The following is a 14,151-nucleotide window of genomic DNA, read 5'->3' as shown; positions in this document are numbered from 1 at the left end:
GCACATGATTAAAGGGACTCTATTAGCACATAATGACTGTTCAAACCAAGCACAGGCGCTCGGTGTATCATCGCGAAGCCAAACATTTAATTGCAGCTTCCCGCCTACTTGTTTTTCATCTATGTCCGCCCTTCTCTGCCTCAATGTAAAGTTAGAGATAGAGAGAAAACAAGTAGGTGAGAAGGTGCACTTAGATGTGTGGCCCCACCATGATGCACGGAGTGCCTGTGCTTGGTTTGAACAGTCATTCTGTGCTGATAGACTCCCTTTAAGGCTCTGTTTTCACCTGCGTTTAAAAGGTCTACAGCAGAGAAACAGAATTTATCTGAAAAACAGATGTTACAAAATGGATTAAGACTAAAGTAAAAGGGGCAGCTTTCCCTGTTGTGTCTTTTGTGTGCATTTCCCACAAAAAAAAAAGTGCTGCATGATAAGACTTTTTTTTCCTTTAGGGGAAAAGGGATACACAATAGAGCCTATTATAGTCAAATGGGCCCTTCTTCAGTTTGCATCTGCTTTGTCACAGGTCCATTTTCTATATAAACCCAAAATGCAGGAGTTTATAAAGCCTTGGACTCCAAGTAGCAGCTTTCACCTTAGAGTCTAATACGCATTCTTCCCCTTAGCATTTTCCAAGGTTAGAGGTGGAAATTATGCATAGCAAGGTGCATGTATTTGGTGCTTCATTCACTCACCACCACCACCATGGCTCGTACCAAAAAGCACATTGTAGACATGTGTATTGCAGAGACGTGTTGTAGGAAGCTCATCCTTGGCCATGGTCAACAGACATCACACCCTGCATCCTGCTGACAATCCTTGGCCAACAGACATCACACTCTGTATCCTGCTGACAATCCTTGGCCAACAGACATCACACCCTGTATCCTGCTGACAATCCTTGGCCAACAGACATCACACTCTGTATCCTGCTGACAATCCTTGGCCAACAGACATCACACACTGTATCCTGCTGACAATCCTTGGCCAACAGACATCACACCCTGTATCCTGCTGACAATCCTTGGCCAACAGACATCACACTCTGTATCCTGCTGACAATCCTTGGCCGACAGACATCACACCCTGTATCCTGCTGACAATCCTTGGCCAACAGACATCACACCCTGTATCCTGCTGACAATCCTTGGCCAACAGACATCACACCCTGTATCCTGCTGACACATCCTTGGTAGACAGACATCACACCCTGTATCCTGCTGACAATCCTTGGCCAACAGACATCACACCCTGCATCCTGCTGACACATCCTTGGCCAACAGACATCACACCCTGCATCCTGCTGACACATCCTTGGCCAATAGACATCACACCCTGCATCCTGCTGACACATCCTTGGCCAACAGACATCACACCCTGCATCCTGCTGACAATCCTTGGCCAACAGACATCACACCCTGTATCCTGCTGACACATCCTTGGCCAACAGACATCACACCCTGCATCCTGCTGACACATCCTTGGCCAATAGACATCACACCCTGCATCCTGCTGACACATCCTTGGCCAACAGACATCACACCCTGCATCCTGCTGACACATCCTTGGCCAACAGACATCACACCCTGCATCCTGCTGACAATCCTTGGCCAACAGACATCACACTCTGTATCCTGCTGACAATCCTTGGCCAACAGACATCACACCCTGTATCCTGCTGACAATCCTTGGCCAACAGACATCACACCCTGCATCCTGCTGACACATCCTTGGCCAATAGACATCACACCATGCATCCTGCTGACACATCCTTGGCCAATAGACATCACACCCTGTATCCTGCTGACACATTCTTGGCCAATCGACATCACACCCTGTATCTTGCTGACACCCTGTATCCTGCTGACAATCCGTGAAGGCCACCCATGGAAACTTAAAAGGGTTTTCCAGAATTAGAAAAAGTATAAGTGATCGGAGCTGAGCTGCAATACAATGCACAACTCATGGTCAGGGGTGGTGCCATTTCTAAAAGAAAGTAACCATGTCATTCTGTACAATCCCTTTAAATTTCCTAATCTGCTTGTTACATAATTGATAAGGTTGAAAAAAAAGCAACACGGGTCCATTAAGTCCAAACCCTAATTCAAAACAATTTTCAAAAGTTTTTCAAAAGACTTTTCAAAGTTTTTATGGCAGTTCTCTGGCATAAAAGCTTTGATGAATGTGGATCCTAAACCTGGCTGTACACATTAAGGGAATTGTCTCATTTTCTATCTTCAGCAGTGCACCGCTACCCTACCTCACGGCCTCTTAATGGCTGGGAGGTGGTGCTCTCCAGATTGACAGTTCAAAACAGCAACAAAGCTGCACCACCGGCCTGAACTGCGTATTCTCCCAAGCTGCAAGCATAGACAGTTTTATCTCTGCAGTATCGGAGAAGCGCTTTGGATCCAGCTTCAGTGCCCTTGTGCTGCGCTCCTCGCCTAAGAGACCTGCCAGCTTTGATAGACAATGTACATAAGAGGCTGAGAAACTTGGCAACAAGCAGTATACTACAGAATTAAAAATCCCAATGTTCTTGAGAACAGAGGTAAATTGCAAAGTTGATTATTTTTACAAGCACTTTGCAATTTTACCCATTTAGGATGAGACAATCCTTTCACTGTCAGCCAAAACAGATGATTTTGTTTGACCATCTAATGTGCATTTTGGCTTCTGATTTTCCCCAACATCATTGGACACATTAAGATTGGGCATGTTGAATCTCAGTGTCTGATCCTTTTTTATTTTTTATTTTATACCAGAGGTGATAAGTCACTGCTAGAGGTGTCTGGCAGCAACTTTCTTCCCTCCTCTTGATGGCCTTATTCCAAAACCCAAGAAAAAAACAAAATGAGCACATACCCTGTAGAAAGTAAAAAAGTATATAGTAATAGTACATGTAAATAACATAGGGTACTTAGTTAACACTATTTTGGTCAAAAAGCGTAAAAGCCATCCCACCACAACAAGGTGTACCCAATCGGGACGGTCCTATCTCCAGTATTAAAACCTTACCATGTGTCAACCGACCTCAATGTGAATAAGGGCAGAGCAGGACAGGGGCCCAACTGTGCAACCACACGTCCATGGGAAGCTACAGTATATAGTTATATGCCTAGCTCAGAAAGGGAGGCCAACGCGCGTTTGTACAAAGCAGGCTGTCTGATGTGGATGGCCAGCTTTGTGTGTAAGGTGGAGATCAGGTTCACTTAGAGGGCGAAGTGTAATAACTGTATTAACTTCCACCCCCAGGAAATGGAGCGGCTCAAACACTATCAGGGAATCTTGTTGGAAGAGTTGAAGAATCAGCAGCTGCAAGAGAAAGTGCGGAGTCAAAAGGCCCAACGCGTGGAAGCTAGGAATCGCCAAGCAATGTTCAAAGAGCGACTGAAAAACCAAGGCCTGAGCGCTTCAGTCCAGAAAGAGCGGAACAAGCAGGTGAATAGCGCAGAATAATTCTTTAGTCAAGTTTTTAAAAACTTCTCTTCATAATTCTCTATGGTAAAGCTGGGTCAGCTCTGCAGGGGCCGTCATCCTGCTTACCCAGATTCTCTTCATTGTGCATCCAGAATCTGAGTAAGCAGGATGACAGCCCCCGAGGAGCTGAGCCAGCTTTGCTAGAAATAGAATCACTCTCGCGCTGCTAACTTCGAAACGTAGCTGTGCAGATCTGTGGGAAAGCATAATGGCAGCAATATTATCTATCACCCCCAGAAATAAGTAAAAATATAAAAATTGTTGAATAGTATGTTAAAAAAATGAGGATTTGGTGTTTCTTTATACTATAAAGCCATAACTATCAGGTGAATTTTCAGAAGTCATTATGTGTGTGTGTTCTGCAGATATATCTGTATTCCAGAACACAATGTCCGCCCCCCGTGTGTTGCATTTTATCAGCGCTTTATCCCTGTGCAGGCATCATCTGTAACTTAACCAAGATTTTTTTCTAGTAGTGATATAAACAGTAAACCGGCAGACTCAGGTCTCCTATTGTAGTGATGGGGCTGGGGAAGATAATTAATAATTAAGGGATTAGCAGATGGCACCTTAACTTTTTGGATGAAAAATATTGCCGCTAGAAACAGTTTTCCATAATTGGGATTGCAGGCTGAGATCTTATAGGGGTTAAAATGGAGAATCGGAAAACTTTTACCACTACACCGTGTGCAGAATTATTAGGCAAATTGTATTTTAGAGGATTATTTTTATTATTGATCAACAACTATGTTCTCAATCAACCCAAAAGACTGATAAATATCCAAGCTTAATATTTTGGAAGTTGGAGTGTTTTTTTTTTTTAGATTTGGCTATCTTAGGAGGATATCTGTTTGTGCAGGTAACTATTACTGTGCAGAATTATTAGGCAACTTAATAAAAACCAAATATAATCCCATCTCAATTGTTTATTTTCACCAGGTAAACCAATATCAGGTCACAAAATTTAGTAATTAACATTTCTGACATGTAAAAACTAAAACCAAAATAATTAGTGATGAATATAGCCACCTTTCTTTATGATGACACTCAGCAGCCTTCCATCCATAGATTCTGTCAGTTGCTTGATCTGTTTTCGATCAACATTGCGTGTAGCAGCCACCACAGCCTCCCAGACACTGTTTCGAGAGGTGTACTGCTTTCCCTCCCTGTAGATCTCACATTTTATGATGGACCACAGGTTCTCTATGGGGTTCAGATCAGGTGAACAAGGGGGCCATGTCATTATTTTTTCTTCTTTTAGACCTTTACTGGCCAGCCACGCTGTGGAGTAGTTGGATGCATGTGATGGAGCATGTCCTGCATGAAAATCATGTTTTTCTTGAACGATACCGACTTCTTCCTGTACGACTGCTTGAAGAAGTTGTCTTCCAGAAACTGGCAGTAGGTCTGGGAGTTGAGCTTCGCTCCATCCTCAACCTGAAAAGGTCCCACAAGTTCATCTTTGATGATACCAGCCCATACCAGTACCCCACCTCCACCTTGCTGGCGTCTGAGTCAGAGTGGAGCTCTCTGTCCTTTACTGATCCAGCCTCTGGCCCATCAAGAGTCACTCTCATTTCATCAGTCCATAAAACCTTTGAAAAATCAGTCTTAAGATATTTCTTGGCCCATTCTTGACGTTTTATCTTATGTTTCTTGTTCAAAGGTGGTCGTTTTTCAGCCTTCCTTACCTTGGCCATGTTCCTGAGTATCACACACCTTGTGCTTTTTGATACTCCAGTAACGTTGCAGCTCTGAAATATGGCAAAACTGGTGGTGAATGGCATCTTGGCAGCTTCACTTTCCTCAATTCATGGGCAGTTATTTTGCGCCTTTTTTGGCCAACACGCTTCTTGCGACCCTGTTGGCTATTTGCCATGAAACGCTTGATTTTTCGGTGATCACGCTTCAAAAGTTTGGAAATTTCAAGATTGCTGCATCCCTCTGCAAGACATCTCACAATTTTGGACTTTTCAGAGCCCGTCAAATCTCTCTTCTGACCCATTTTGCCAAAGGAAAGGAAGTTGCCTAATAATTAAGCACACCTTATATAGGGTGTTGATGTCATTAGTCAACACCCCTCCTCATTACAGAGATGCACATCACCAGATTTACTTAATTGGTAGTTGGCGCTCAAGCCTATGCAGCTTGGAGTAGGACAACATGTATAAAAAGTATCATCTGATCAAAATACTCATTTGCCTAATAATTCTGCACACAGTGTAGAGTTAAATCCCATAAAAAAGACGGTTAGCGGACGGGGATTTTTATAGCTTGTTATTTGTTTGGATTTTGAGGTTGCGAGTCTTTTACCCTTTAATAAACCCTTCCTCTGAGGATCCATATACAGTCGTGGCCATAGGTTTTGAGACTGACACAAAGGTTGCTGCTTTCGGGTTTTCTTTTTTATAGATTTTTCATCTTTTGACAAATATATTAAGTTTATGTAAAGACTCAATATTTATAGTGTTGACCCTTATTTTTTCAAGACCTCTGCCTTTTGCGCGGGCAGCTGGATATCAGCTTCTGGGCCAAATCCTGACTGACGACCCATTCTTGTCTAATCAGAGCTTGGAGTTAATCATAATTTCCGTTTTTGTTTGTCCCTCCACTTTTTGTGGCTTGACCATAGGTTCATATTGGAATTGAGATCTGGGGAGTTTCCTGGCCATGGATCCAAATTTTCAATGTTTTGTTCACGGAGTCTCTTAGTTCTCACTCTTGCCCTGTAACATGTTCAATTAACCCTTTCGCCGAGTATGCTGGGGCTGAGCTCCGAGTATTTACAGCTGCTCGGTGATAAGGTTAAATCGCTCCCGTGTGCATGATTTGCAACTGTTTGACAGCTTTATTACATGTGAGGAATGTCTATTTATAAGCTGTCAAACCGTTGCAAATCACGTACACGGGAGCGATTTAACCATATCACCGAGCAGCTGTAAATACTCGGAGCTCGGCCTGAGCGTACTCGAACAGAACATACTCGCTCAACCCTACTCATCACCAATTTTCTCCTGGACCGTTGGGAGAAGTTGCTCTTGGAGGATGTTTAGATCCCATTCTATATCCATGGCAGTGTTCTTAGGCAAAATTGTGAGTGAAACCCTTCCATGGATAGGAAGTAACCCCACAAATGAATGGTCCTAGGATGCTTTGCTGTTGGCAGACACAGGACTCCTAGTTGCACTCACCTTTTCTTCTCCAGTCAATCTTCCGGATGTCCCAACACTCTGAAGTGGGCTTCATCAGAGAAAATAACTGTATTTCAGTCCTATGTATATATACATACATATATATATACCAGCCTGTCTCCTCTTCAGCTCTAGACTCCTGCAGTCAAGAGACCTTTGGTGACATCATGGTAACATGACCGTGATGTCACCAAAAGTCTTCATGCAGTTTTATCCTTGGAATAGAAATGCCGAGGGTCCCAAAGACAGTGGGGGCCCTGAGAAATTGCCCAGTTTTCTCCCCTTAACGCTGGCCCTGCATACCAGCCTTTCTCCTGTTCAGTTCCTCTAGACTCCTGTAGTTAAGAGACCTTTGGTGATATCATGATCACGTGAATGAGAAGTCACAAAAAGGTCCTTAAATCAGTCTTAACCTCAGAATAGAAACACTGGGGGCCCCTAAGCGGTTGCCCAGTTTGACTTCTCCTAATCCTGGCCTTGAATGTAACTAGGGCTTATTTTTGGAGTAGGGCTTATATTTCAAGCATACTCCAAAAATCCTGTAAAATTATGCTAGGGCTTATTTTCGGGGAAATACAGTGGTAAATAAAAAGGCCACTTTTACATAGAGCAAATACTGGTCAGTTTCACCCTCGTAACAGGTCCTCTTTAAAGGGAATCTGTTACCAAGTTTGGCTGATATGAGATACGGCCACCACCTCTCAGCCCTGATATACAGCATTCTATAATGCTACATATAAGCTCTCGATCCGTCCTGCAAGACAAGAAAAACAGTTTTTATTATACCCACCTGGGGGCAGTCTGGTCCGGGGGGTGTAGATGTTCTATTCTGGCACCTCCCTTCTTCTTGCGATGCGGTCCTCCTCCTTTCTTCGTGTGGATGACGTGGCCCTCCGGCATCCACACCGTCTCCCCGGCACCGCGCTGATGAGGGCAGAGCAAAGTAATACAGAGCACATGCGCCGGGGCTGTTTGACCTTTCCCGGCTCCTGCGCACTGCAGTACTTTGCTAGATGCAGCCAAACCCATCTGGCCCAAAATTGGGTCAAAGGTATCAGGATTGTGCACTCTTCTTTAAGATTGTGGAGATTAGTGAAACTGAAATGAAGAGTTTGGCTTTGGTGACATGAAGAACATCTTAAGGGCCTTTACAATAAGTGTGTGACTTTTTTTATTTTGAGGGCGAGGGGAAAGGAGGGAAAGAACTTCTAACACATTGCAGGTACTTGTTCCCGCAGCAAAAACGCCGCAAAGTGAATGAGATTCCTGAAATCTCAAGCACATGCAGCTCATTTTTTTCCTACTGGATTTGAACCAAAGAATTTTTTTTTTTTTTAATATGCAGCATTTCAATTCTTTCAGGGTTTTTCACACATTCAAATAGAAACGTGTTAAAAACTAATGCAAAAACTTGCGCATTTTATGCAGCTTTTTTCCTGCCAACGCTCTGGTTTTTGCTACAGAAAAATCCGCTGCAAATACTTAAAATGCACAAAGCCTAAATACACTGAATTTTTGAACACTAAAATAACAAAAAAAGGCACCAAATCCTCAGCATGGGAACTTAGCTTACAACAGAAAATAAAAAAATAATTGATTGATATATACTTGTGCGCCATAAAAATGGCCATCAAATCTTCCAGGCTACAATTTAGGTGGCGCTCGGGTGGCACGGTATAATGTAGCAGTTGTTGGATCAACTTCACTTTGAAGGTAGGAGACGGCACCAGGGGAGAACTCGCTCAGGGATAAGCGGGTTAACATTAGTAGAGGAATCGGCGAGGTGGCAGTGCGCTGTCCAGGAAAGATCTAAAGTGCAATATTCAGCACATTTTCTCTTTACTGAAGTCCACAAATTGACAGATCACAAACCGGTTTTCGGTTCCGGACAGGAGCCTTCATCAGGTGTATACGTTACAAAAGCTCCTGTCCGGTGCTCAAAACCGGTTTGTGATCTGTCAGTTTGTGGACTTCAATAAAGATAATATGTGCTGAATATTGCACTTTAGATCTTTCCTGGGCAGCGCACCGCCACCTCGCCGATTCCAAATCTTCCCTAGGGCAGCATGTGACAGATTTATGGACAGATTGCATGCCTTTTGATGAATCGATCATGGTCAAAAATAAACTTCAGCTCTGAAAAGAATGATATTTTGGGCGGAAAAAAAAAAGGACTCTGTTTAGCCATAAAGCTGTATTTTTCCATTGGATTTATTTACACCAGAAAACTTGTTTCTGTCCAATAAAAATAATAACCCAATATAACAAGGCAGCATGATTTAGGGACAAATGCCCCCAATTCCATTAACCTATGTTTTCTCAGAACATAGATAAATAGTATTTGCAACCGTTAGTAAATCTGAACCCTGAAACAGTTAAAAGAAGTGATATGATGGACCATGTGCACAGCAATGCTGTTTTGACATTGATGTGCACTATGCGCAATCAATTTGGGGCGTGCTTTTTTAGGTGGATTATGCACTGTGTGCACATAACGCTTGTAGGCCAAGTCTTTGAAAGGGTTTTAAATTTGCATCTCTATAGGAGGTGCAGCAGAGACCCTTCCCCAAGATTTCTTACAAGCGGAATATGAAGTTTTTGCTTGATTTCTAGTTTTTTTTTATCCCTCAGGAATGAGTGGTTGTCACAGGGTGAAGCCAAGTATGGTGGGCAAGACACTTTTTTTTTTCCTATAGCAAAACTAACAAAGTGTCTCTCTCTTACATATATTTTGCATTTATATCTGCCTGTCCATAGTGCATACTCTATTTCTTGCATTGCAGTCTGCGCTACATTTTTTTGAAAGCCAAGAGGCAATAAAAAAAAAATCATCATGTTAAATTTAAGCAGGAGAATGGTCCTGGAGATTGCACATACCCATTATGGGCTTTATCAAGCATCTTAGATTACAGTATAAAAAGGGCAAATATGCGTCTAGTGCACATAGCGTGTATCTACATATAGAAATAGTTTAATTAGTGTTGGAGAAGCCTGTAATCACATTACGTACAGAAAATATATTTATTCCACATTTATTATTATTATTATAAATACTTCTGCTTCATTTCAGTTCTTGCAACAAGAAACAATTCGACAAAAAGAAGAGTCTCAGAAGTTGCAACACAAGCAAGAACAAGAGCTGCAGAAGTTCAAGGAGCATCTAGAAGAGACGTGCAGAGAGCTGGTGCAGATACAGGTAAAGACACAAGATGGTCATATAATCAGACATCTATTTAGATTATACATTTATTCTATAGGCAGCATCTGTAGTCGCTTACTGAACACAGATTAACCCCCTAGAGTGAATGTGTCATCAGAAAATGACCTATTGTTTAGATAAGGTTTTTGTGATTTTATATATGAAACATTTATGTAGCAAAATAAAAAAAAATTAAAACTGCAATTTCCACACTGACCACTAGGGCATTTTTTTTTTTTAAAGGCTCAAACTTCATGTTCTTTTAGAAACTTAACATGAAAATTAGCAGCAGTGAACAGACTGACTATCTTTTGTATAGCATTATCTAATGAGCGTGAGCAAAAGTCATTGTGAAGGAAGGGAAAGCAGGGTCAGCATTGGGGCATCCATAGAAGCCCGAGCTGGAGGGGGAGAGCTTCCTGCTGTGCCACACATCAGTGGCAGAGTTAATCTGGGCATCCTAAGCACCAGCAGATCTGTGGCATTCTGGCAGACACCCTGCAATTATATGATCAACAGGTCCTACGAAAACATCACACTACCGATGCTTCTGTTCACTGTATAACGCTCAGCTATGTAGTATGTGAAATAGAAGACAGAAGAAGTAATAAACCACTTCTGTCTTCTCCCCAGGGTCCCTGTCTGTGTCTGATAGCCGGGGATTGGACCTGATAAGCAGAAGCACTGTACATTTACAAAAGCCTGTTTTTAAAGAACAGGATGAAGCGCCAAAAGTTACGGCGCTCAGTCTTTCCAAGTTAAAAGGTGGTTTCTGATTGTAATGGCATATATCCTTAGAATAGGCAATCAATATTACATCGGTTGGCGGTCTTAGTCTAGTGTACATCCATTGATCAGCTACTTGAAGGAACTGCAGCTTGTGAGTGATGTATTCCTTTCATTGTTTATCAAGCACACCTTCACACAAGTATATGAGCTGGAATATCAGTCATAGCTACTACTGGAATTACGGAGCTGCGCTTTAGAAGAGTGTAAACGGGTGTGGAGACACAGCTTTTGCCTCACAGCCCCTTCAAACAGCAGAGATGCCGGGAGTACGGCCCCCCACTTATCTAAAATTGATAGCCTATCCTATAAATAAGCCATCATTAAAAAAAAAATTATATATATATATATATATATATATATATATATATATATATATATATATATATATATATATATATATATATATATATATATATATATATAGATAGAAAACTCTTTTAGGGCCTCGTACAAAGTAAGAGCCTGAGACCTTATATAATTCCTATTCAATTTCAGGACTGGTCATTACACTGTGTTTCAAATTATTATGCAAATAATATTTTCTCAGATTTTCCCAAGTTACCTGTATGAATTGCTGTTATTGTAATTTTCCAGTCAAATAACTATTAGAGTACAATTGAAAGGTTTTTGTACAAACTGCCTATGATAACAGTATATTTTTTAAAAAATAAAACACTCAAACTGCACTCAAAATGCATGTTCCAAATTATTATGCACAGCAGAGATTTCAACCTTTTCATTTGAATAAAGAACAAAAAAATGGTCATTTTTGAAATTATAAGCATTAGCAGGTTATTACAAACTGAAATCAAACAGTTTTCAGCTCAAAACTTTATTCTAGGTGATGTAACATTTGCACATAGGACCCCTTGTTCGAAAGGAGCTTCTGAACTCTCTCGTCCATTGAATTTGTCAGGTTTTGGATGGTTTCTGCTTGAATTGTTTTGCATGAGGACAGAATACCCTCCCAGAGCTGTTGCTTAGATGTGAACTGCCTCCCGCCATCATAGACACTCATTTTGATGATGCTCCAGAGGTTCTCAATGGGGTTGAGGACAGGGGAGCATGGGGGCCACACCATAAGTTTGTCCCCTTTTATGCCCATAGCAGCCAGAGATGCAGATGTGTTATGTGCAGCATGAGACGGGGCATTATCATGCATGAAAATGATCTTGCTGCGGAATACACAGTTCTTCTTCTTGAACCATGGAAGGAAGTGCTGTTTGAGAAACTCAACATACATTATGGAGTTCATCTTTACCCCTTCAGGGATCCTAAAAGGGCCGACAATCTCTCTCCCCGTGATTCCAGCCCAAAACATTACTCCACCTCCTCCTTGTTAGCATGGGGTGTCCATCAACCAGCCATCCTCCACTCCATCCATCTGGACCATCGAGATCATTTTCATGCATGATAATGCCCCGTCTCATGCTGCACATAACACATCTGCATCTCTGGCTGCTATGGGCATAAAAGGGGACAAACTTATGGTGTGGCCCCCATGCTCCCCTGACCTCAACCCCATTCAGAACCTCTGGAGCATCATCAAAAGGAGTGTCTATGATGGCGGGAGGCAGTTCACATCTAAGCAACAGCTCTGGGAGGGTATTCTGTCCTCATGCAAAACAATTGAAGCAGAAACCATCCAAAACCTGACAAATTCAATGTACGAGAGAGTTCAGAAGCTCCTTTCGAACAAGCGGTCCTATGTGCAAATGTAACATCACCTAGAATAAAGTTTTGAGTTGAAAACTGTTTGATTTCAGTTTGTAATAACCTGATAATGCTTATAATTTCAAAAATGACCATTTTTTGTTCTTTATTAAAATGAAAAGGTTGAAAACTCTGCTGTGCATAATAATTTGGAACATGCATTTTGAGTGCAGTTTGCGTTTTTTATTTTTTAAAAAATATACTGTTATCATAGGCAGTTTGTACAAAAGCCTTTCAATTGTACTCTAATAGTTATTTGACTGGAAAATTACAATGACTGCAATTCATATAGGTAATTTGGGAAAATCTGAGAAAATATTATTTGCATAATAATTTGGAACACAGTGTAATGCAACTTTCTGATATATTTTCAAAATCAACCCAGGTTTATAATTTCAGCTAAAAAAAAATAAAGCATGGAGCTCTCATTCATAAATGTGTGTTCATTCTGCCAACAGGAAGAGAAAATGAGAACTTTACATGATCAGGAATCTAAAAAATTACAACGGTTGGACGCAGAACATAGGATGGAATCCGAACAATGGCAGGAACGTCTGAGGCTCAGCAAAGAGGTACAGAACTGCAGAGACATAGATTCTGGTAAATGTGTCCGGTATTGCTCTGGTTCCTGCTGATGACATCTTTCTGTGCTCCTTTCAGAACCTGGACACAGAATTTGCTTCCAGGCAGCAGCAGATCACAGGGACTGGGAAGCAGAAGTATAAATGCTCGGACAGGTGCACGTCATGGTTCTCTCCTTCCTGACAGCCAATGAACCAAAACCAGGAGACAAACACTCTCCACTTCAGTTTCCTCTTGTAAATGTTTGTCGGTGTCAGATATTAAACACTGTTTGGATTTTGGCTGACAAATGTATTTATTTTCTCTTTTTTTTTTTGCTATTGTATTTAGAAGAAAAGATTAAAAAAATGTAAAAATGTGACATAAATACATTATTTACAGATGCGCCTCTGCCCTGGACAGCTCGTAGGCAGAGGATGGAACGATCCTACAACATGTACTTTTTCATAGTCATTTGGGTGATGATTCTATGGAGTCGGTCGGTACGCCCGGTCAATCTCCTTGCATTATTATCACATCAGACAAATCGTCCACTTCTTGAAGCTTTAAATTCTAGAAAAAGGTGAAGGGAACAGAACAATGAGGCTCATGAATCACTTCTGGCAATCTTTGAGCTGGAACCCATTAATAGGCCATTTTAAAGGGATTTTCCGGGCTCAACATAAATATCATACTGCCCTCGTTATTCAGACCTTGTACCGTGATCAACTGCACCCCCACACACAGTATTATGAACCATACAGACCCCCCCCTCCCAGTATAATGACCCCAACAGTTTCCTCAAACTACCGACTGATAAAAATATGGACTACTTACCTGGCTTTGTTCTGTGCACTGGTGCGACCTGAGGCTACCCACAGCAGGCGCGATCTAGTGACATCACTGCGCCTGCTGCTCTGAGACTCAGGCACACAGGTAGAATGGTGGAAGAGGGAGCAGACAACCTCCTCTTTCACCATTGTTTTCACCAGTATATCTGCATCCTTACGCTGCAGATGCCAGTGAAATTGAGACGCCAGGCAAATAGAGCTAAATCCTGACAGTATGCACATTGCGCACTGTAATGTCTTGGCATTCTGCAGTCACGGAGTGACAGCAGAAATTTATGTTGAGCCCGGAAAAAACCCTTTAGAAGGGAATTTAAATGGTTTATCTGTTTTTAGTTCACAGGTTTGTGAAGTTTCTATGTTATCTTTG

The 14,151-nt window shown here is 41.7% G+C and overlaps 2 protein-coding genes across 2 annotated transcripts in view; one reads left to right on the top strand and one right to left on the bottom strand.

Annotated features, from left to right (window-relative positions):
* LOC141166723 (uncharacterized) overlaps positions 1-13,703 on the top strand; it is a 101,608-nt gene extending 87,905 nt beyond the window's left edge. Inside the window, exons 15-18 of the mRNA XM_073653680.1 lie at positions 3,256-3,441; positions 9,742-9,867; positions 12,831-12,944; positions 13,033-13,703. Coding sequence (XP_073509781.1) covers positions 3,256-3,441; positions 9,742-9,867; positions 12,831-12,944; positions 13,033-13,137 — 531 coding nt within the window. The 3' untranslated portion in view covers positions 13,138-13,703. The remainder of the gene's footprint in view (positions 1-3,255; positions 3,442-9,741; positions 9,868-12,830; positions 12,945-13,032) is intronic.
* Positions 12,712-14,151, bottom strand: part of NCAPH (non-SMC condensin I complex subunit H) — a 44,304-nt gene continuing 42,864 nt past the window's right edge. Inside the window, exon 18 of the mRNA XM_073653681.1 lies at positions 12,712-13,506. Within this exon, the coding sequence (XP_073509782.1) occupies positions 13,447-13,506 (60 nt within the window). The 3' untranslated portion in view covers positions 12,712-13,446. The remainder of the gene's footprint in view (positions 13,507-14,151) is intronic.

This window comes from Phyllobates terribilis, unplaced genomic scaffold (genome assembly GCF_046119375.1).
Source record: "Phyllobates terribilis strain yellow unplaced genomic scaffold, ASM4611937v1 Scaffold_11__3_contigs__length_659146591, whole genome shotgun sequence".
NCBI lineage: Eukaryota > Metazoa > Chordata > Amphibia > Anura > Dendrobatidae > Phyllobates > Phyllobates terribilis.
Note: the sequence above shows the minus strand (reverse complement) of the source record. Positions and strands in the feature narration are given on the sequence as shown.